This window comes from Topomyia yanbarensis, chromosome 3, assembly GCF_030247195.1.
Source record: "Topomyia yanbarensis strain Yona2022 chromosome 3, ASM3024719v1, whole genome shotgun sequence".
In the NCBI taxonomy this organism is placed as follows: Eukaryota; Metazoa; Arthropoda; class Insecta; order Diptera; family Culicidae; genus Topomyia; species Topomyia yanbarensis.
Genome location: NC_080672.1, coordinates 187,808,712 through 187,832,884, shown reverse-complemented (window position 1 = coordinate 187,832,884; position 24,173 = coordinate 187,808,712). Strand labels below are relative to the sequence as shown.

The 24,173-nt window shown below is 37.8% G+C and overlaps 3 protein-coding genes and 2 long non-coding RNA genes across 5 annotated transcripts; 2 read left to right on the top strand and 3 right to left on the bottom strand.

The window, feature by feature from the left end:
- The first annotated feature begins 1,159 nt into the window (after window positions 1–1,159).
- Window positions 1,160–1,671, top strand: LOC131687486 (zinc finger and SCAN domain-containing protein 22-like). Its single transcript, XM_058971578.1, has 2 exons — window positions 1,160–1,236; window positions 1,401–1,671. Exons 1-2 carry the CDS (start codon window positions 1,160–1,162, stop codon window positions 1,669–1,671), a joined length of 348 nt encoding a protein of 115 aa, XP_058827561.1.
- Window positions 1,672–3,277: 1,606 nt separating this feature from the next.
- On the bottom strand, window positions 3,278–4,440 carry LOC131691096 (uncharacterized). The gene is made up of 3 exons (XM_058977297.1): window positions 3,866–4,440; window positions 3,639–3,806; window positions 3,278–3,482 (listed from the first exon to the last, which is right to left on the bottom strand). Exons 1-3 carry the CDS (start codon window positions 4,031–4,033, stop codon window positions 3,348–3,350), a joined length of 471 nt encoding a protein of 156 aa, XP_058833280.1. The 5' UTR covers window positions 4,034–4,440; the 3' UTR covers window positions 3,278–3,347.
- A 2,720-nt stretch (window positions 4,441–7,160) lies between these two features.
- On the top strand, window positions 7,161–7,938 carry LOC131691106 (uncharacterized). Its single transcript, XR_009305698.1, has 2 exons — window positions 7,161–7,298; window positions 7,368–7,938. It is a non-coding gene; the product is annotated as an uncharacterized LOC131691106 (long non-coding RNA).
- Window positions 7,939–11,448: 3,510 nt separating this feature from the next.
- On the bottom strand, window positions 11,449–12,589 carry LOC131691105 (uncharacterized). The gene is made up of 3 exons (XR_009305697.1): window positions 12,373–12,589; window positions 11,983–12,322; window positions 11,449–11,888 (listed from the first exon to the last, which is right to left on the bottom strand). It is a non-coding gene; the product is annotated as an uncharacterized LOC131691105 (long non-coding RNA).
- A 3,659-nt stretch (window positions 12,590–16,248) lies between these two features.
- On the bottom strand, window positions 16,249–22,200 carry LOC131687485 (uncharacterized). Its single transcript, XM_058971577.1, has 5 exons — window positions 22,078–22,200; window positions 21,813–22,021; window positions 18,701–19,852; window positions 17,857–17,911; window positions 16,249–16,529 (listed from the first exon to the last, which is right to left on the bottom strand). Exons 1-5 carry the CDS (start codon window positions 22,169–22,171, stop codon window positions 16,249–16,251), a joined length of 1,791 nt encoding a protein of 596 aa, XP_058827560.1. The 5' UTR covers window positions 22,172–22,200.
- Window positions 22,201–24,173: the final 1,973 nt, after the last annotated feature.

Sequence of the window (24,173 nt, the reverse complement as noted above, 5' to 3'; positions counted from 1 at the left end):
CACCTATCTGCACAAACAAAACCGTTCACAAACGAGAAAATGAACAAAAATTTAAAACTTTAGTGTGAACGGTACAAAACAGCGGTGAGCATAAATTTTCGTAAACAATACACTCTACGGAGAGAGTACGCACGAAAGGGTATATTTCCACCCAGGGCTCAATTGTTACCCTGACGGGTTACATTTATTAGGAGTATGACTTATATTTTGATGGCGCGGTGAAGGGGTGGTTAAAGTGCGAGTCGTATCTTGAAAATCGATCGCTTGAAAGTAGTATAAATGATTGCAAAATGCGACAACATGAACTCATAACCTTTCTAATGGTTATTTAGCCATAGGTAACGAGAAAATAGATATGTTTTGTTCATGTACAACAAAAATTACTCAGCAATAATTTAATTAATTATTAATTGTTACGCGTGAGTTTGTCTCCAGTGATTGGCCAAAATTGGTCGCTTTTGAAATCTGGTGCTCTAAGCATAACTGTCCCATGTTAATAGCGAATCCCATAACAAATGGGACAGTATAGCGATCATACAGCTGTAACAGCGAATTTAGCATTGACATCAATATAACCAGGTTGGTTGCAAGCAGAAAGAACAATACTAGCTTGGCTGCTAGCTGTTTGTGCTACTAATAACACTTGCAGGCTGTCAAATTAACATGATTCTATGATCTAGCTTCAATGACGATGGAATATAGCCGAATCCAAAGCCTAACCCATCAGCGCATTTGATCATGTAATGGATATTATCAACTCTGAAAGAAATACATTTTATTGTTGTCTGTTTTTGAGGTTAGAACTTAGAACTTTTATACTATTGTGAGAATGGTCCTCAGCAACTATCCTTCCAAATCAAAGACTCGTGCTAGCAATGGCTTCGTTCAGAGGCTTCTGCTGTACATTTGTTTTCTTTAGCTGGTCCATTACGATTCCCCGGACCGAACCACTTTTCCGCCGCCACAAGTGGGAAACGAACGATTCACATTTGATTTCCGTAGTCACAAATTACCGAACCACTGGCAGGTAGCATAATCTTCGGACTTAGTTGTGAATTGGAACAGTCAAGCCTGACTTTCCGAGCTACATCTCCAGTGCTGTCGTCCCATACGACTAGTGAACCTAAATGTGTCCCACACACAGCACACCATCCTGGCAATGGCAACTAGATGCGCCCATCTCGGCCTGCCGCAGGTCTATGAAAATACATGTGGTAAGGTGGAGATAGGTGAACGGTAAGTTGTTATGATATGCTTATTCCGCTTCATTGAATTCATATGCTTCGAAAATAAGTTAGATTTTTTGAGATCATAACCCGTTTTTCGGAGATTTAATATATAAGAATGTTTTTTAAAAAAAATATTAATATCGAATGCACTTTTCCCTATTTTCATTCTAGACAGACAACACAGTCAACAAGTGCAGGTGACAATTTCACACATGCCACCCTACTGCAAACAACCATCGATAAAACCTATGAGTGCGGAATGTGTGACCAATCATTCCCCAAGAAGAGACAGCTGGGAGTTTACAAGCGCGTACATGCCGGCACGCGACCGTACTCCTGTGATATTTGCGGTAAAGCATACACCAAGGGTATAAATCTAAGCCGGCACAAACGGATACACACCGGCGAACGACGGCACCGTTGTCGGATATGTGGCAGATAATTTTTCACTTCTGAGCAATTGGATCAGCACCGGCTTACCCATAAAGATCAGGCTTACATTTGCGATATCTGCAGTAGGAAGTTTACCGAAAACAGTAGTCTCACGCGACACAGACTTATCCATGCAGGTGAGAGATCGCACAAGTGCGATATTTGTGGAAAAGAATTCATAACTAGTGCTGAACTCATTCGCCACATGCACATGCATACTGGCGAGCGTCCGTATAAGTGTGATATCTGTGGCAAAGGCTACGTAGAAAGCAGCAGTTTGAAACGTCACCAGCGTGTTCACATCGATATGAATCTTGCGGATCAAATATTTAGTTGCGATAAAAATTATCCACTCCCTTACCATTTATTTATTAACAGATTAAGGCCGAAGTGGCCTATGCCGTATACAAAAGATTCCTCCATTCCACTCGGTCCATGGCCGCGCGTCGCCAACCACGCAGTCTGCGAAGGGTCCGCAAATCGTCTTCCACCTGGTCGATCCATCGTGCTCGCTGCGCGCCACGTCTTCTTGTACCGGTCGGATTGCAATTGAGAACCGTTTTCACCGGGCTATTGTCCGACATTCTGGCTACGTGCCCGGCCCACCGTAGTCGTCCGACTTTTGCGGTATGACAGATGGGCGGCTCCCCCAACAGCTGATGCAACTCATGGTTCATTCGCCTTCTCCATGTGCCGTCTTCCATCTGCACTCCACCGTAGATGGTACGCAGCACTTTCCGTTCGAAGACACCAAGTGCGCGTTGGTCCTCCACGAGCATGGTCCAGGTCTCGTGCCCGTAGAGAACTACCGGTCTAATCAGCGTCTTGTAGATGGTCAACTTCGTACGACGGCGAACTCTGTTCGACCGAAGTGTCTTGCGGAGGCCAAAGTAAGCACGATTTCCTGCCACGATGCGTCTACGAATCTCTCTGCTGGTATCGTTGTCGGCGGTCACCAGTGAGCCCAAGTACACGAACTCTTCAACCACCTCGATTTCGTCGCCACCGATGCAAACTCGAAGCGGGCGGTTCTCATTTTCTTCTCGTGAACCTCTTCCTATCATGTACTTTGTCTTCGACGTGTTGATGGCAAGTCCGACGCGCTTGGCTTCTCTTTTCAGTCTGATGTAGGCTTCCTCCATCTTCTCAAAGTTTCGTGCAATAATATCAACGTCATCGGCGAAGCCAAGTAGCTGAACGGACTTTGTGAAAATCGTACCACTCGTGTCGATCCCTGCTCTTCTTATTACACCTTCCAGCGCGATGTTGAATAACAGGCACGAGAGACCATCACCTTGCCGTAACCCTCTGCGTGATTCGAAGGGACTCGAGAGCGTCCCTGAGACACGTACTACGCACATCACCCGATCCATCGTCGCCTTCACTAATCGCGTCAGTTTGTCCGGGAATCCGTACTCGTGCACTCCCTTACCAACGGCCTGCTGAACACTCTCGTAACCATTGTCTTGTAGGAGCTGTTCTAGTTCAAGCCCCACACACATAGCACACCATCCTGGTGACCAGATGCGCCCATCTCGGCCTGCCACTGGTCTATGAAAATACATGTGATAGGACTGCAATGGCCGTTTAGGGTGAACTGCAATAGGTGGCTATCGAGTCGGAACACTTTAACAGTGTAGCCCTGGCTGCCAGTCATGACTGTACCGCCTGCCACTTCCAAACATGTCACCGGTAACCCTGCTGGTGAAACTCCAGAAAACGTCGAAGCTCCTCTTCGGATGCGTTATGTTGAGCTGGCAACGCTGTGGACGGATTGCTGAAATAAACTAATGCTTCCTGCCGAACCGGTGCGTACGTGGGCTAAAAAAGAATAAGAATTAAGGCACTTGATGACATACTTATTGCAGACTGAAAATTAAATGACTTAGAATATACAGTATTTTAAAATAACTAATAAAATCTGTCTGTTCTGCAGCCTACGTGAGCTTAAAAAATTGCTTGAAATATAATACTTACTTCGCCCATATGCAGACGTAAACCCCAATCGATCTGACAACCTTGCGTGTACGTTTCTAGTCTCAGAGAATCGATTCGTCCACTCAACCGTGCGACTATCACTTTATCACTGGCAAGCTTTATGTTAGTTACCCCATTGTTTTGGATGTTTTCGGCTTCATATATACCCTGCAATGAAACGTCCGTCAATAGTTGTAATAAAAAACAAGTGACTCCATATAATTTACCTTAAAGTTACCAGTCGTTCCCTCCCAGAACTCCAACCGCCCATCTGCACACCCAATCTCTATGAAATTATCAAAAAAGTCCAGACACCAGATCGGCGATGTCTGGTAACATTTCTTCCGCGCTGAACCTCCTCCTCCAGGTGGCTGAGAACATTCGCCAGCGCTCATCTGCTGCCGGGGTGGGATGAAGCCGTATGATTGGACTTACTCTCCACCGCTGCTACATCATAGCCCTTGGTTGAATTATTCCACAAAAACCGGATTCGCAGATCCGCACAAATACCTTTTGGGCATACACGATTACCATTTGTAAAATGTTTCTCATACTGAACGGTAAAATGAAAATATTTTCCTGCATCTCATTCTGATGATTGTGCCTGGTGAAGTTAAACTGTAGTTTTTTCTTCAGTTTGAAAGCAAAACTGGTCGGCGAACTCTCGGGAAACGGGAGACAGCTGATGTTTTTGGATTCCTTGGCAGGATGTAAATACATAACAGATAGGTAGAGAAAACAGGAAAAAAAAACAAAAAAGATGTCATCGATGTTTGAAGAGCACTTTTCACTTTAGAGCAGCGTTGTCAGATGGTTTTGTATAATAAGTTTGTTCTAGTTACACAGAAGTTGCTCCGAAGCAAACAGAAGCAAAAAATACTTGCTTTTTACTCCAGCTTGCTAACGGAAGAAGAAAAAAGAGAAGATAACATAGGAACGATTTTCTCTCTGGTTGCTCCGGAGTACTTCCACTTTCTACTGGTACTGGAACAAATCTAATATCGGTATAGTTCCAAATAAAAAATAGGTATTTATCGGTGTGAAGATGTATGCTAACCTAGGGGCAGATCACTTGTGATGCATTTTTAAAAATCAGCGAAATTAAATGCATTTATTTCCATTTCCATTACCAAAATTGAAATTCATGATGTATTTTGCGTTGCGTGCAATGTTTTTGCGTTGCGTGCAATGTTGTTTGCGTTGCGTGTAAGACGTCAAAACCCTACACGCAAAAGAATTGTGCATGTTTGATTCTATAAATTATTTCTTCATTTTTAATCGTTAAAAATTCTTTATTGTGAACCAAGGAATTTATTGAACTAAATTTAATTTTTTGGTTAGATCAACCAAAATATATTTTGAATCAATCTTACAAGTTTTGTTATCTGTGCTTTTCGAAGATCGACAAAATTATTGTTTGCTCCAAACAAATCAGTGATTCTAACAAAAGCATGCAGCAAATTGATTCAAAAGGACTGGATGCATTACATCAACAGTCCTTGTTGAGTTGAAACAAAAAAAAAGTTGCTACGAAGAAGAAAACTTTTTCCACGTGCGTCAATGCTGGAAAAATTCGCTATTTTTGAATCAGGGAATTCAGATTTTGGTAAATTCGTATAGTGCTCAGATTTTCCGGACTCGAAGGGCGCAAGTGCAGCTTGAAAATAATCATAATGTCGCACAAAGGTTAGTGAATAAATTAAGTCGAATGCACACGGTGCGTTTTATGGTGCCTTCCTCTATTCCAGGACTCAAAGAAAACACCCTGTGTGGCTTAAAAACGACAATCGCAGAACTGAAAACACGTCACCGCACCAGGAATAAATAATACCCGTTCGAGAGGGCAGTTTCCTGTACTTCACCATCTCTGGTCCAACAGGATGACACAGCGTATTCGTGCGCCTTCTGCAATCTTTTTGGAAAAGCCGAGACTCTGAAGCACTACATTATAGCGCATATCTGGAACAAATCACGCGCACGGCCAAAGGTACCACATAAAGGGACGGTGATTGGAATCGTATGCGCTGCATGTATTAAAATTTCTTTTCATTCCAAACAAACCTACTCCGGAAGAGGTTTGGAATCCCTTATGGATTCTCGCTCAAATGCAACAAACGATTGAGTCGGAATCGGTTGTTGCCTTTGAGCTGGAACTCATAATGAATCCATTCAGAATTCCAAACCGACCCCGGAATGGGTTTGACTGGGCCATACTGAATCCATTCAGGATTCCGAAGCGGTTCCAGAATGATTCGACAGCGTGAAATTAATGCGTTTGTAGCCTGTTTTTAGAGAAAGGCCAAAAAGTCAACGGCCAGTATTTACTTTGTGTGGTTCATTTGTACTGATGTGATCTGTTGTCAGCGAGTAATGGTTTGTTCTAAATTTGTCACCATGACAGTAGGCCTTTGGTTCCTATTAAAGAATAGGCATATTTTATATACAATAAAATTGGTTTTGATTCAATATTTGCTATGCATTGATTCAAATATTTGTTATGTTTAAAACAATAAAAGATATTATTTGATTTAACATAATTGTTTTTTGTATTGAACATTTGACATGCATTGATCCAAATATTTTATTAGTTTTATTCAACAAAACGAGCTCATTGATTCAACAAAGTTGTTTGTTGTTTCGATTGTTGTTATAATAAAATCAATAAAAAAAAATTTTGGTCCAACTATTTTCCATGTTTGACCCAATAAATTCTTCAGAGTTATTTCAACAATTAATTTATTTATATAAACATGTATTTTTTATTGAACACAGAACAACTTGGTAAATTTATTATTTCAACCCTCATATTAGTTGACATTAAAAATTATTTTTCTGCGTGTACAGAAAAACTTGCCCTACATTTAACAAAACGTCGAACAAAGTGGATCAGCGTAGGACGTTTGTTAAACAAAATTTTCTGCGAGGCAGTGCAAAGCTGATGTAAAAATGGAAATTAAATCTCGACAAACATATGATTACGGCTTAAAAGCCAACTGTCAAAATCCACTTTGAATGGAAATTCCGGACAAACCGTTACTAGCCGAACCTAGGGGCAGATCACTCTAAGAATGTATAACAAATTTGCATCAAATTAGAACAAATGCATTTAATTTCCATTTTTGCATCAGCTTTGCACTCCCTCGCAGAAAAGTTTGTTTAACAAACGTCCTACGCTGATCCACTTTGTTCGACGTTTTGTTAAATGTAGGACTACTTTTTCTGTAGGGTTTTGACGTCTTAAGCTAAGTATGCACCTCTTGCGAAATGAAATTTCCTATACAAAACCTATGCATAAAAAACGCCGCGAAATGCTTGCGAAAAAAATTTCATTTTGTTTTCGTAAGCGGTACGCACCTCTCGCGAAAACGATAACGAAAATTGCAGTTAGCCGAGACACGGTTCGACAAACGATAAGTTTCTTATTACTTCCGCGAGATAGCGCAGCTTTCTATGCGCTGTCACCAAGGCAAGATTTTTCCTTGCGAAATATTGGACAGCGATATTATTCCGCTCAGAGGCTCGCGAAATTTTGACAGATTCCGATAAAAAAATATTAAAAAACTCAGTCATGTTTTTTTTCTATTATTTTGTTCATCGCAATTTGTCAAAATTTTTTGGTCGTGAATTTTATTTTATGATGCAATATTTGATAATCGAATGGTAAGTTTTAAAATATGATCGGAATTTTTAACTCAAAATAATTAATCAATATGTAATGATTATTTGCAGCACGCTCGAACAAACGCAGATTCAGTCGCAACGGTGAAAAGTTATACGATAGGTGAATAAGTTGAAAGAATGGTGAAAACTCATGCAAACTTTCAAAATCACTAGAGCAGTCTTTTTCATCAGCACCATCCATCGATCTACCATAGATTAGTGTCGTTGCGAAAAAGTGTAAAGTTCCGTTGTCCCAAATCACCCGATAACTTTCTTTCGGAAGCCAAATTGCCAGTTTGGATTTCTAGCTTATGCATCGAGGCGTGCTGTATGACGGGACGGAATATTCTAAATTCAATATCCAGTAGTAGCAAACAGGCATTAACAATATGGTTTCGATAGTCATGGGCATTCTGGAGCTATCTCGCAAAGTGGGTTTCGTCACCGGCTACGAATCGATTACTATGGAAAACGCCCACACTGGAAGGCAAAATGCATTTCTCGCTGCGGTCAGGCCATGCACCGTTTGGGCTCCCTCCAGAAAAAAATCAAATCACTGCACCGGAAACTGTCGGAAGTGTTTACTTGTTCAAAACCGACAGCTAAAGTTTTCAGAAATTATATTTTTGTGATAGTTTGACTGAACATCTTTTTTTCTCAAGAGCAAACCCAAGCATGCTAATTATATGGTGGATGTATATGTGTAGTTACGTGGAGCATGCCAACTAGGATCGATTACGGATCCAAGACAATCTCGGTACATATACGTCTGAAGAAACACAAGATGTTTTATACTATTGTCACTTCCGATGTGGCAGTTTTCATGTCGCCACGCATGTTATGCCCAACTGGCTCATGATTTTCGCATCATTGACATAAATAAATAAATAGTGTCGATATCATTTCGTACTTCAGATAGTGCGATACTATTGGAGATTTTGTAAGCGAATATACTTCCCGCAATCTTTCATTGTGGGTATTTAAACCGACGGGAGATCGAGAACTTGGCACGGAAGAAAATATATAACAGGTTGGGTATGGTTTTATTTCGGCAACGAAGATTTTCGTGTCTGTAATTGAAAATACGAATCTCAAAGCGATCGTCTGACGGCCCGGGAACGCTGGCGTTTGCAGCGAGCGACAAGCTGACTTAGGCTCATGGAAAGTACTGATACAAATAGTAATTTTGATGTTTGTTCCTAATTGATCAACTCGCTTAGGTGATGGATGGTGTGAATCCTGCTAGGCTATGAGACTATAGTTCAGGACAGGAGTGCATTTGATTACCATAAGGATAGCTAATTTCTCGGTGTTTTTAGACTGGTTAGCTCGGTCAATATTTCTGACTCATGGAAATGTCACGTTCTCGGGTCGGTGTGATCTGTGCGATTGGAATAAGATAGATTGATATTTCGTTCATCTTTGATATATTTATTATTTCTAATATACTTTATGGAAAAAGTCTAAAACGACAGGATCCTTGGATGTTTTGTTGAACATGGTTGATGATCACATTATTACCCAATGCATAACGCCTCGATAGTGGTATATCGAGGAGACAAAAAGGGGTTATTGGCTTTTTTATGGTTTGTATTTTTTCATACTCAGCACCAGTCCAAACTAATGGTCAGCCAACAGCGTGTGCACACTGGCGTGGCCGACTAGCGGGTCGGCATAGATTGACTTTAGCTGTGGGCCGTGTTTGCAAAAATTGTTCCACAGTTTAATGGCAGTCTTGGTGGCCAGGGCTCGCAGTGGAGGTCATTGTGTTTCGATTTATCGCTCGACTTCGTCATCGGGCACAGGTTAATTAAATAGATGTGGGTAGAAGCTTGTTAGTGGTTGTGATGTAGTAATTGTGGTTTTTAGTACGTGTGTGCAATTGTTGTTTGCTAGTCGTATGTCTGAATGTGTATGTTTGGCTGAGTGTTTGTGGCGGCTGGGTCAGGGAGTGAATGCAGAGATGGTGTGCGTGATTGATTGGTTTGTGGCCCTTCCTTGGATTGGTTGGACACTTTACTGGTGTTCGTAATTCGTATATTCGACTCGGCTCATTTGGGAGGATCGGATTGGATAGGTTAAGGTGCGATTAATTTGCCGATGGACATAAATCATCCATTCCCGGTCAGCGTAGCATGAAGGGATTCTAACAGAATGTAGTTTGCGTTGGTGGTAGGAAGATATTTGCTGGCGTTTGGACGAGCTCAGGCGGTCTGATTGCATGCAACATGTATTATTTTCTTCTACTTCATTCATTTGTCTAGTTCTGCTTTTCCACTACTCATGTATCACGAACACGCCCTTTATTTATGCATTATACATACTTTTATATCTGCGTTTCGTTTCTTCTGCTGTATATTGTATGCATTGGATATATTCGGTCTATCTACTAATTGAATGCTTATTACAAGTTTATGCTAGAAAATGCATAAAAATCACAGCAGTATAAAAGAGACGGGAATAGAAAGTATGCTAACTCTGCATATTTTTGTTTTTCAGTGAACGGTATCGGTCAATTGATACGCTTCTACTTAATCTTTTTGCATCGTTTTTTCTTTATTCGACATGTTATTTTCCTTTTTGTTGCTACATCTTGGATTAGATTCATGCTAGCACTCACTAACACAATCAATTGTATATTTTCTCATATACACTCACAATTTCTCTCATTCCGAACGTACGAACGCACATGGTCTTCGCGACGGCATGGGCGCGAACATGCAGTTGCGGTCCTCCACACATGCTTATGCCCGTGATCTCGTCAACAGATACACCCTGGAAATTGAATGAAGGTTTTAGCGCTTATAAATTTCCAACAAGGTCTCAAGCACTAGTCCACTGCGATCATGAATGGGTCACTAGAAAACACCGAAAAAAGATATGTCCTCAAGCATGAATCGAACCTGTAATCACCCAACTAGGAACTAGGAGATCGCAAGTTCGATTCCTGCTTGAGGACATCTTTTCTCGGTGTTTCTAATAAAAAGGTGAATTTTCACCGTTTCTCTATTCTCTCCGTTCCGGTCATTCTCTGTCCCTGTCTCTATTTATTTATTCATTTATTGATCTGTTTATATTTATAGGTTTATTCATTCTAATCTATTTTTCATTTATTAATTAAAAACTTATTTATTTATTTGTTTATTTATTTAATTATACCCATCTATTTGTTCGTATGTTTAATTATTTTAGATATTTTATTATTTATTTATTTGGTCATTTTCAGTTTATGTATCAATTAAATATCGCCAAAAGTTGGAAAGTTGAAATCTAAATTAATTTTTTTTTCATCTGCTACACTTTCTGCAATTATTTTGAACACGCTCGCTAAGCTGTCCTCCCTAATAAAAATATTATACGCCAATTTTAACCCATATAGTCCAGCTATTCCACATATTGTTTGGATGACCCTGAACAGGTCGTTAGGCTCTTGAATGATAAGATGGTTATCAGGGCTGTCCCACTCCGAATCCATCCATGCGCCGCATGCTTTTGAAAATTTTAAATTATTAAGGTTGGACAGAGAATGGTCAAAAATTGAAAACGAAAAAAACAGTTTTTTCCACACCGTGTGTTAGATCTTCATAAAAATCAATCAGCTTATGTAGAATGTTGTTACAGTACTGCGTTTTCGATTTTTGCGCATTCTCTGTTCAACCTTAATCTTCTGGATCACCTCAATATTACAACAAATGAGATAAGTACACTAACATCCCGGCTTGCTTAACGGACTGATTCGCGAGTTTTTTTTACAGATCCTCACATTGATCCCAGTAGCGAGTTTGTTCGTGCATTCTCTCAATCCACGAAGTTCCCTTGCCAACCTAAAATAAATGATCTGCACGATTGAAAACTTATCGGCATACAATATGCCATAGGTGTGAAGAAAATGGCGATTTATTTTCAATCTGTCTAAAAAATGATAAGCAAACCTCCAGTGTTCAGAGAAATCACATGACAGTAATTTCTCAACCGAGATCTCAACGAAAATCGTTCAGTATTTTTTAGTAATATTGCTTTTTAGTTTTAGTATGAACCAGAATACTAAGCATTACCTCTGTGTCATAACATTTCAATGTCAGTGTGCGTCATGAGATTCCGGACGTTATGACGCAGTATTTCAGATACTGTAACAAGAATAAACTCGGACTGACGGACTTAGACAAATTTGTCGGATCTTATGACGCATTTATTATTAATTTCATTCCTGTTATTGCAAAAGTATGACCAATACAAAGGAATGGACAAGCCTTACACTCATTTTTCCAAATAGTTTTGGTAGCGAGAATCAATTGAATTGAAAGACCTAAAATAAATAGAAAGTAGTGTAGACTAATACTGACAGTCGGTATTGAAAGAACTTGTTTATAGCTAAAGGTGCTTCACGCTTTTAGCGCCGCCCCCGATAACTATACTTGGTGCGATTTGGAACCAAAGTTCGCAATATATGTTCAGGTTAATCTTGACGAGTGCGTGGATGACTTTGTAGAGTGTGATTACAGTGGCTTAGTTGATGTCGGCGGTAGCGTCAGCTTGAAGAAATACACTTACAAAAAAACAAGGCGCACGGGTATCGATTTTGTAGGTGATCTGAAATTTGAAAATTAGCTTAGTATTCATGAAGCTTCAAATCTTGTTAGATACATTTTATCATGCGACAAAATCGGTAAATCTTTTCGCATACCTTACGGTTGTTCTGGGCTCTGCAGTCTTTTTTAATATTAGCTGCTAGTAAGCGTTGACGCTAAACGTAGCTGCTTTTGGTTGAATTGAACCTTGAAAGGGATCGTTTTATTTATTGTGATCGATCCCTTCGGTGCTCCGCAGAATTGAATAGTCTTGTTAACTTGAAGATGACTTGGTTGTAACCAACAACTACAACCACCTAACGAGACTTTCTTGTAGAAGTTTAAATTGTGCTACTCAACAACCTTCTCACTGGTATAAGTGCTTCCGTATTCGGACCGCTGTACCACATGAACTTTGGCGAAAGCTGTTTTTCCATAGAAATCTGCACCTATCATCTGGAAAATACCCGTTAGGAGTGGAATGAAAACGCTATTGGTTACCATACTTGCACTTCATACTGAGAGGTAGTCACTTTTCACTGGACTTTTAGGGTCTACACAAATTGTCTAGTTGTATAATTTACACCTCGGCTCAAAAAATTAGAGTAAAAAACATTACATTATGAAAATATATTTTGCTTTTTGGAAATGATCAATAATTTTATTTTCAGCAAAAATATAAACAAATAACAGCTGATCTCTTTTCAACAGTCAGAAGCGACATCTGATGGCAAACGCACTGAAACTTGGTTGTCAAGTTTTCGTGAACAAATGTCAAAATTCCATGCGGAATAAGGAGAATTTTTCCGCAAGCTCATTTCGCAAGAGGTGCATACTAAGCTTTACACGCAACGCAAACAACATTGCACGCAACGCAAAAACATTGCACGCAACGCAAAATACATTATGAATTTCTATTTTGATGGAAATAAATGCATTTAATTTCGCTGATTTTTAAAAATGCATCACAAGTGATCTGCCCCTAGGTTTGTACCCATAAATGAGCACAGACTTTGTACGTCAACCTGGGTATGTTTCACCCATTATTTTTCGCAGAACTGTTACAACAAAATGCGTAAAAAATACCCATTGATGAAATTCGCGCCAGGATGAAAAATACTGTCAATAGAATTATTTCTGAATTTAAAAAAAACATCAAATAACATTCATTTCACATTATTGTTTCCTCATAAAAGTATAGGAGTCTAGATAGAAATCCTATTCTAAAACTACTTAACATAATAAAACCGCCAACTGGATATATTTTTGATGGTTGGATCTTTTGGCTGCTCTAAAAATGCCGAACTGGCGCATAATTTTCAACATCCTCAGTAGTCTAAACAGACGTTGTTTTCGGAGCATTGCCGAAATGTTCCGTTTCCGCCACGGACTCCGATGCAGGGCGATAATTTGCAGGTTCCACTACGATCCTTAGTTTGCAGGTTAACTCGCTTGAAATAATGCTTAAGGATTTTTCACCCATTATCAAGATCAATATACCCATTGACATTACCTCATCGAGTAGTTGTGAAATGGATAAAAAGTACTCATTGTTAGAAACAAAAAAATACCCATTTTTTGTCAGCTCTAATAACTTCCGAAAATGGGCAATATGAATACATAAAATGGGTAAAGTTTTTTTACCGTGTAAACACAGAAAGCGATGAGGACAATTTGATCCGTGCACAGCAAAAAAAAAATTGTGATATTACATCATAATCGCTGCACAGCGCTCTTTAGATTGAGTATTGTGATATTACTCGATTGAGCGCTACACTAGAACGACGTACGCGAAACGATGTAATGTGAAAGACGTGTTGTAAAACGGTGTGGCGATCTCGATGTAATAGCGAACGATTGAATGGCGAACAATGTAATGTCGAACAATGTAATGGCGAACGATGTAAAGACGAACGATACAATGGCGAATGATGTTTTGGAGAACGACGTAAGAGCGAACGATGTCATGACGAACGATGTAACGGCGAACGATGTAACGGGGAACGATGTAATGGCGAACGATGGAATGGCGAACGATGTAATGGCGAATGACGTAAAAGAAAACAAGGTACGATGAGGTACAGAATAAATATCGAGCAAAATTTTATGCTCAGAAACGCTTGATTCAGTTTTCTGTTACATTGCTTAAATCTCGCTATTTTGGATGAAAGTTTGGCAGCTTCATTCACACACACACACACATATATATATATATATATATATATATATATATATATATATATATATATATATATATATATATATATATATATATATATATATATATATATATATATATATATATATATATATATATATATATATATATATATATATATATATATATATATATATATATATATATATATATATATATATATATATATATATATATATATATATATATATATATATATATATATATATATATATATATATATATATATATATATATATATATAATGCATGAAGCTGGAAAATTTTCAGCAGAAATATCAAGAAATTTTATGTAAACAAGAATACCGCGATCGAGTATTTCTGATAGCAATATTTTGCTCGATGTTTATTTTGCACCACCATAAATAACCATTACCAAGGATTATATTTTCGTATTCACTCGATTCACGAACCAATACTAAAGACTAAATAAGTTGATTGCTGGAATTCTTTATAATTTTTTTGTTCGATCACGATACGAAATAAAGTTAAATCAAGTTTAGTTTTTGCTATGACTATGACTATTGCATTGGACCTTTTGGCTATACATGGTTCATGTAACTGAAAATAATATAAGCATATTGAACATTTAATCAAACATCAATCTTAGTAATTACTCAAAATGAACTTTGAATCACTTTGTACTTTCCAAGAATAAAGGTAGCATGCTGTTTCTCCAAACCTCCATAATTTCGCTAACATTTACCGTTACCAATTTATTTTTGTCTAGTCAAGTTACCAATTTATTTTTGTCTAGTCATTCCTACAATTTTTAATCAGGATTATGTCAATATCCTATATAATATTACTGCAGTATCATGTCTTTGATTATCGCAAATTTATCATTTTCGCAATTATTCGTTATATCTGGTTATATTTGCAGCGCCTTGAATTGCTGTATAATTGATGTTTGTATGTACAATTTCGTATTTCAATATAAAGCCTCGCTGCAAAAAATCGGCTGATAATCCGTTCAGTTTCGCTCTTTTCTACCCTAACATAGAAGCTATGATTTGCTGTGGTGTGATTTCTCGCATTCTGCATAGTTGGTTCTAGCTACAACTTTGCATTTTGTCTTTACTCTGTAAACACAAATCCTGAAACTGAAATCGACGAAAAGGTGGTCAATCCGCTAAGTTGTTGAATCCAGATGCGCTCCCAACCGCAAAGTAGGCTATAGCGCGGCGGTACAATGTACTGGGGTCGTATTCGTTGATATAATTAACTTATATGATAATCTTCAGCTAACATTCGATCCTTCCGAAACTACACTTGGAGTACATGCATCGACATCAATGCAGCATTTTGTAAATATGTTTCACACTTTGCATATTACCCAGCTGTTTAATTCGTAATAATTACAACACTTGGTTATATTATAATCGATTAAATAAGTTATAGGAAACTAAGGAGACTTGCTGTGAAGTACTTCTCAATTATTAGCAAAAACGTGTCTATATTTTCGAAACATAATTGTATACTTGATCAAGCTTCCCTGACGTGACAAGACTTGTATGGAAAAATACACGTAATTTGTAAGAAATTGAAGGATTAATTCCTGCATGTTACAGTGCCGTTTTGTATATTACATTGAACACGTTTATTGAAGTTTGCATTAGCTGAAAATCTGGTCGTCTTTCTAATTTTCCCTACCCTACCGTTTGAAGTACAGTAATGTTTCGATTATATCACGCTTATATATCCATATATGTATGCATGTATCTGTATATACATATGTATATGTACGAATCAAAGTATGAAAATGTAAATCAGTATGTATATATTTAAATGACTGTATATACATGTAGCTCTATATTGTTTTATATATATATACATCCACCTGTATATATAACTAGGCGTGATATAATCGAAATATTACTGTATAAATCATTTTCGTATCCAAGAATAGGAGGGCATCCTGGACATGGAGGGCAAAACACTATTATTCGAGTAATACCATATAATATCAATATAATGAATGAGCAGTTCTAATATATAGGTATGCTAGCTGATCAACTCTGACGAAAAAAATCCGTACACCCTGCTGCAACGAATCGCGATCGTTTACCACGGTCATGCAAACAGTCCGCATGGTGTACGGATTTTTTCGACAGAGTTTGTCAGCTGTATGCATCATTTCAATTTTCTGTTTATAACAAACATGTCTATACGGTGCTTTTAAATTTAGCTATTTTCAGCATCAGCGCACGTACTAATCGTTGTTGCTGCCCGACTAATGTGGCCTTTGATCGAGATCCTTTGAACGGGTTAAGTTTATAAAAATATAGTTGCAAAAATTCCAAGGTTTTAGATAAGTTAGATGGATATGAAAAATAATACACAAAATAGACCATAACTAGATGCTGAATGGCTAAAATAAAACTTTCGAAGTTTTCGCTAACCCTACTGTTCTGTGCATGAATGTAGTATGATTGTCTCGTCGAACCTGGAATAAAAACAAATATGGTATTAAATTTAGAATTGTAATGTGGTCTTATAGCACTGACAAACCGACAAGACTGATGAAAGGATTTTTGTATAAATTATAAGCATACAATTTTAAATAAATTACGTTGAAACAGTTGAATGCCCGGCATCCAAAAGGGATAAGCCACATTTATTTGGAAAGTGACTTTTTTGCATTTTTAATAGTTTTAAGTAATCTACCTGTACTGTCATTTGAGAAATTTAAAAATTATTTTTAGCATTTTTGCATTTAGCAATAAAAGTTGACCATAGAGGTAACCCCAGTACCAGCTGGGATCGAAAAGGGTGTAACCCACTTTGTATCTTATGGAAACTCGAGATTTCTCGTTCGATTTTCCGAGACTTTAAGAAGTCAGGGCAGTTTTTTCTTATGTAAAAATTAATTCTGGTTTAACGTACGCTTGGGGGCACGATCTGTCAGCCATTTGGGGACATTATAGGTCACTACTATTAATGTAGTGTCAAGTGATTAATTTCAATTGAAGACTTTCAGCCATTTCCCAAAGCTCCACTGCGCAAACCGTCGAATCGAGGCCGCAAGCGAGCAGCTACAGCTCTTAAAAAACAACACCGAAGCTAGAAAAATTTAATGAAAATTGTGGGTTGCTCCCTTTTGGACGTAGGCCATTCAGTTGTTCCCTCTTTATAGTGAGTTACACTTTCCGATTTCATGCGTCAATTGTAATAGAATATAAATCTAGACCTTTTATTCAAAACGTCATATCTACAATGAGTGACTCTCTTTGTTTACTTTCTCTTCTGTTAATAATTCGGTCACTTTAACATTTACCCCTCAACTCTTTGCATAATATGCTAGTTAAAACCACCGTCTTTCGATCTGTACTGTAAAATAAGTGAAAAGTGTTATAGTGACGCCGTAAAAATTGAAAGAGAAAGTAAACAAAGAGAGTAACTCATTGCAGATATGACGTTTTGAAAAAAACGCTCAAGAAATGTCTTGTAGTAAAAATCTGGGCAAGATGCATTTGTCATAGCACGAGTCGCTGAATTGTGCATCAACTCTCTAATAATCTCGTGCCAAATCTTAAAATAGTCTCATGTCGGTTGTAGTAAACTTATACAGTAATAGATCGCTGAATGAACCACTATATCGATCCAGCTAAAGAAGTTGTGCAAGTAATCGAGTTGTTAATCAGTTCGAGTAAAAGATATCAAAAACTAACCAAAAACAAAAAAATAGTAAAGAAGTTAAAAGTCATTGTGGGTCTTTCAATAAAACTAAAACTATAATCTCAGTTTTGTACGTATATCATAAATCCACTAACCTACTATAACAATCGTTGGATGAAGTTTGTTTATCAGATCGCTTGAAGTTTCTTCCTGCAATGAGAGAAAGTTTCGTTGTGAGCTTTATTGGTTTTACTTGTTTTCACGATAATATATTCTCGTTGCAGTTGAATATTGAAACAGCCTGCTTTCAACTAGCGTTTGTTTTCTGTTCTGGATGTAAACTCAACGTTACAACTAGCATAGAATGATTCAATATATCGTAAACAAGTTGTGACGGTATGCGCCCTCATAGAACAAAACAAAACCACGTATTTGGAACGAACGCAGCGCAGATGGAAAATTGGTTACCTTGTACCAAAAACTACATATAAAGAAGACTGGTAACTCTGTCCAGAATCTGGAGACATCAGCAACACCTCTTGCGTGTAAAGGTAGTACTTTTCATAGTGATTCACCAACACATACATACTTTTACGTCGAGCTTCCTACCTTCGCACAATAGAGGTGCTGTACTGGGAAGGAAAGGGGCATCAGTCTTCTTAATATGTAATCTTCGCATGTACGCAGCCGAATTTTTTACCTTGAAGAAAGAGGCGAAGAAGCCTTGCGTAAAACTATTTCTAAACTAATCTATTTTTAACGTAGATATTTTGCTAGCTACGCAAACAGGCGTTATTTGCATAATTGTACCATGTACATATATTGCCATGACATGGGAGAAAAATGCGATTTAAAGTTAGTTAAAAAATACTTTAGCACGACACAGGAAATATCTGCAACCTTTAACTAGCTTTTATTACTGTGACTTATGGGTTTTGATCAGTAGAGTTGCATTAGTTTGAAATAATTAAAGAATAATCAGAATATTAATTTATGTACCTCCAACTGACAAACTATTTCGCTGATATCTTCTTTCAACATCCTGGATATTCCCACCATTACATCCATATCCTCAGCTGTATCTGCAATGTGCACGTTTTTGTCGCGGTATGTTTGAGATACCTTGATTATTTTTTCACGCTTTTTAATAAAATTTTCAATAAATTGATCTGGTCGCACTCCCGTAGCTTCAGAAAAATGATATTCAATAAAACTGTGTTTCATTACAATTGGAAAGTTTTCCATCAATTGACTCAATGGGCAGTGATCAATTTTGTATCGTAGGTAACATTTTGTGGTTTCGAGCAGTTTTTTATCCCAGTCTTGGTTTTCATACAATTGCTTCATTAAGAGATTATCAAGTAGGAGAGGTTCGCCAGAAAGGGAATACTCCGCTTTTATACCAACTCTGCACTGCCTCATTGGATCGTCGCCAAATTTCTGCTTTTTGTCATATTGACCAGATTTATGCGCTCGGTTCAAATATGAATTTCTATTCTTCAGTTTTTCTGTTAAGCTACTAGATCCGTTCCCAATTATCATGCCATCGTCGTCCATATCAATGAAGAATGAGTACATCGAAGAAACAGTTTCAGCTACCCGGCGAAAAGTGGAAATAGGGATTGACGGCGTAATATTTCGCAACTGACCAACGATGTGGTCAACCAATCGATTGTAGTCAGTTTCATTCAAAAAACTTTCTTTATCATGATCCACAGTCCGATCTAATTGAGTCACAATATCACGTGGTATACTTGACCAATCGATTTCGAACTTGGATAGCAGTACTGCCGTAGAAGCATCTATTTTTGTTTTGCGTTTCAAAGCAACAAGATTGGAACCGCTGCAAGATGTAGTGTGCGATCCTACAGGTTCGTTCGAATAGTCTAATTCTAACTCATACTCTATTGTAACATCTTTTTGCTCGAATGATCGTTTCATCGTACATGAAGGTTCTTGATCTTCACACTGATTGGCCAAATTCATTCCTGGAACGTCATCGGGTAGCAGTGATTGAATCATTTTTTTAGGTGGGATACATTCATCTGCTGCATCAGACTGCGAATTATGTACCGATTTAGATACTCGGTTGGGTGATTGGAGAATTGAATTTAATGTAGATGTGGTCGGCGAGCTGGATTCGATATCATACTGAAATTTAAAAAAAAAAAAAACATTGTAGTTTCATTAGTTTTACCAAAATAAGGAACTTTTTGACAACTCAATTCTTTTGTCGTGATTACGACATACCTTTCAATATTGGACCCCTTTTCAAAATTTTTGAATAATGATAGGTATACTATATTTGCACTAAACAGTCGGAAAAATGTGCATCAATATTGTATTATATTTTGAAGTATTCATTGTTTCTATAAACTGAGCCAGAGCAGATTTTTAGAAAATCTACCGAAAGCGACGTACAGAAAAACTAAATTTATATTTTAAATGACCGTTAAAGCGGTCGGAGAATAGTTTTGGAGTGTTATGTCTTCTAGTCTGTGCCCAAGATGCGCTTATTTGAAATATGAGAAGATGGTATTGCTTGAGGCTCTAAAAACTAGATTCTAACAGCACTGCGCACTTACTATTCTTCTATAAAATTCTTCTCAGAGACGAGGGATCAAACTGCTACTGAAAACTGCGAGCTATCAAAACACATGTATTTCAAATGATAGAGATGGTACTTTCATAGACAGATCATTCGAACTAACCACGAATGATCTGTCTATGAAAGTACCATCTCTATCATTTGAAATACATGTGTTTTGATAGCTCGCAGTTTTCAGTAGCAGTTTGATCCCTCGCACTTTGAAAGTGCGGAGTCCAGGTTAGTGGGAAGCGCGCAATAATATAGGTTTGTTCTAGTACACCATTCCTGTTCGGAGCAAACAGGAGCAAAAAACCAGGAACGATTATCTCTCTGCTCCGGAGTGCTCCTCTGTTTAATTGATGTTTGTTGTTAGGCTCATTTGCCCATGAATCACAACTACTTGCGCACACCATTGTACCGTCATATCAAATGGACAAATTTATCAAACATGATATAGTTCAAGGAATCCGCACGAGGCGGTGATAGTGTGCAAAGTAAATTTAAATTCGAAATGATGATCGTGTTTTATTTAGCGAACTCTTCTCAGTGCCATGTCTGACAGGTCTGTGATTTTGTGTTATTTAAGGTGATTTTTCTATTTCACAAATAATTGTATTTTTCGGTAGTGCGCAGAAAGAGCCTTCTATGTCGGTATGGATATCACACCTAATCACAAACGAAAGCTGTTTTTCAAATATTTTTTATATAATATACGGTTGAGGTAAGTTGGAGGTGACGCATGCGGGGCAAGTTAACGGCATTATTCACAGTGCAAAAATAGTCATCAAAGCAAGAGATTTTTTTCTTGTGTATCTCGGCAATGCAAGGGACATTTACTTCGCCCAATCGCCTGCAAATTTTGAAAATTTGCTTTTCTTCGCTTCACATATTATTGTCTACAAAAATAAAGACAACGCAACAAGTTTATAAAATTCAGAGATGTTGTCAACAGTCTACCCTTTATGCAACGTGTTCTATTTGGCTACCTAAATCAAAGCAGTAAAAAATCACAACTAGAAACACCACCAACTAGCCTCGGTCTCTCCTACTGAGTGTTCTATTATCTGAGGCGCACAGTTTCCCTATTAAGAAAAATCACAAACTTCGAGATTTTGGCTATGGAACATTGTCCGCGTGCACTTTCTCTAGGTCTTTATTACCCCAAAACATCACAAACACTTTCAAAACAAACTCAGTGAATTTAATAAAAAAAAGGTAAAGCGTTGTAACGAATTCTTTAATATTGCTCGTAATCACAGAGTGCTAATTAAGTATGTATATGGCACCACTACCCAGTTAAGCTCAGCAGGAAATGAACCTGGCTGGTTCCAGTTCGCACACGGGCTCTAGTGACACAACCGACTCTAGTTAGAATCGGTTGTCACTAGATCCCGTGTACGAACTGCAACCAGCCAGAATTCCAGTTCATTTCCGGCTGAACTTTACTAGGTATGCGTGTTGTCAATTTGAAACTGAATTCGATTTCCTATTCATTCGTTATGCAATAATGATTGTGCTTACCAGATATTGAATGTCATCATACACAAACGTCGATGCTTTCGAAGCAGCGTCGATCGATGATTCAAATGGAGTCCAACTCTCATCTTTCTTTAGTAACATCAGTACTAATCCTCCATCCGCACATGCATCCACAACGTCATTCTCCATAATGCTGGATCCGTCCTCTTCCAAAACTATTCTCGCATACTCCTCATTAAAAAAATGTTGTGCTGTTAAGTAATAGAATTGCTTTAATTGATTGAATTTGAATATTTCCCCATACTACCTTTCTGAAACAAATTAGCCACTGTTGGAATGATTTTGACGAAGGTCTTCTTTCGTGATGAATTGCAAATCCTAATTAACTTCGATGTATTCATTATTCGATAGGATTGTTTTGTTGAGTTGATAAGATGTATTGTTTAAGATGCAAAAGTAGCCCTGATGGGATGCAAAATAAAAAGAACATTTTGGTTTAGTGTCATATTATAAAATCATATTAGGTATTCTTCCAATTCAAAAGATCAGGTAATAGATAGTAGCACAGAGAATAGACATATAAGCTAGAACAAACTTTCCCGAAAAACCTGTGTTAACATTTAAATGAAAATGCGTTGAAAATCACCATCGCATACTGGTTTGCATGCGTGAGTCACCATTGTATCCAAGTTTGCATACAAGTCCTGTATAGCGACGACTGGCCGATCGAAGCGCCGACCAGTGGCAAGTTGCTACTTGCTGTTGTCATTTCAAAGCGACAGTTTAATTTATTACGCAAGTTGAACACTTTACTTTTATGTCAGTTCTCAGTGATAGTAGTATGGAGGACAGGAAAACCAGAAGAAGCAGACCAGTAAAAACTCTAGGGAAAAGAATTGTAATGAGTTTTATTAAAGCTCGTGTAGAATAATACCTCACTTCGTTATATCAAACAATTCTACACATTTGCTAACCTATTAACGCGAAATTTGGCCTAGCCAGAGTTCATGTTGAAAATTAGTCAGTTAGGGTTAATATAAATTGTCAAAGGTAAACTGAAAACATGCGTTTGATAACCGCACTCCAACTGCATTGCATTGATCATTGCGCCACCTACAAATGTTTGTCCACCGTTGCAGACGTCTGATTTATTCGTAATTTCAGTTGCGAGTGTTTATACACATTTTGAATCAAGCCTAAACGTCTGTTATTCTAGCACTATTAGCATAAGCGCAAGTATACCGGAGACAGACTTGTTCCTGCGCATTAAGGATAACTGACTTGCAAAGAAACGTTTGGAACCGTGTAAAAGGTTGTTCTGCTCCGAACGATAGTTCTTGGAGTAATTTCCTCATGGTGTTTTATCTGTTTGTCTGTGGTTATAGTTTTCAGTGGATTAATCATGTTAGTAAAATATGAAAGGTAAAGATCCTTTCTAACATACACCCATGCAGACTACAAAAAGTGAATATATACTTCCTTTGAAAGACTTACCCTATTTAAGCGGTATAGCATGCTGATGGAAAATGAAGGTTCGTCTATCACAAGTGTAAATTTTAAGTGGCGTGATATCGGCTAAACTAGAGAGCTCTACGCACTCATATGTTGCATTGACGTCTTGATCCTCTATGTCCACTTGGTCGACTATATTTAAACCTACATCGGTAATTGATTCAACTGTGATTCTTTTTCCGTAAACAGTTATGCTTTTTGAATCGGTATTATATATAATTCCTTTTATGCGCAGCACAAAATAATATGTTTCTGAATTGTCGTACTCCAGAAATATACATACATCTCTCTTAAACGAATATCCGTAATAAATCATGGATTCTGCGTATGTATACGATGCATCACACATAGCAAAAATTTTCATGAGTTGCTTTTCATCTTCGTTGAGGTCGTCATAAGTTTTAACAACCTGATCGAATACTATTTTGTTATGGAATCGGTTCTCATTATTGCCTAGTAATGCTTGCCAGTACTGATGGCGTTCACTGCATAATTTGAGAATGTTTTTGTAATTACTGGCGTGACGCAAGGTTGTTTTGAAATAGGAATGCTTTCGTTCTCCTGTCAGTGTACAGAAAGGCATTAGTGGTCCCAACTGCAGGATCAAATGGGGATAATGCCATAGATAGTGATGTTTAGGCCGAAGAGGTGAGGAGAAAAGCTCTGCTCTAATTCCAATGTAATGATTAATAGCCAATCGCAAAATTCCAATTTGTCTTTCTGAAATTATTGGAGCAGTTATGAGATCAGTTATTTGTTTAAGGAGCATCAACATCTTAAACTCTCTGGTATCGTATACTCCGCCAGTTTTCATCAACAGCATTGGTAACAGTTGTATTAAACGCCACACATCTACGGCTTTACTTGTAATACAGTCCTTTTTAATGTTCA

Bases quoted from the DNA above. Each gene is read 5' to 3' on its own strand.
- LOC131691096 (XM_058977297.1), bottom strand. From the start codon at position 4,033: ATGAGCGCTGGCGAATGTTCTCAGCCACCTGGAGGAGGAGGTTCAGCG. The intron at 3,807-3,865 runs GTAAATTATATG...GTTTCATTGCAG, and splicing joins GAACGACTGGTAACTTTAAG to GGTATATATGAAGCCGAAAA. The intron at 3,483-3,638 runs GTAAGTATTATA...ATTCTTTTTTAG, and splicing joins TACGTCTGCATATGGGCGAA to CCCACGTACGCACCGGTTCG.
- LOC131687485 (XM_058971577.1), bottom strand. From the start codon at position 22,171: ATGAATACATCGAAGTTAATTAGGATTTGCAATTCATCACGAAAGAAG. The intron at 22,022-22,077 runs GTAGTATGGGGA...ATTACTTAACAG, and splicing joins GGCTAATTTGTTTCAGAAAG to CACAACATTTTTTTAATGAG. The intron at 17,912-18,700 runs GTACATAAATTA...CTCTCATTGCAG, and splicing joins AAATAGTTTGTCAGTTGGAG to GAAGAAACTTCAAGCGATCT.
- LOC131687486 (XM_058971578.1), top strand. From the start codon at position 1,160: ATGGCAACTAGATGCGCCCATCTCGGCCTGCCGCAGGTCTATGAAAAT. The intron at 1,237-1,400 runs GTAAGTTGTTAT...TTTTCATTCTAG, and splicing joins AAGGTGGAGATAGGTGAACG to ACAGACAACACAGTCAACAA.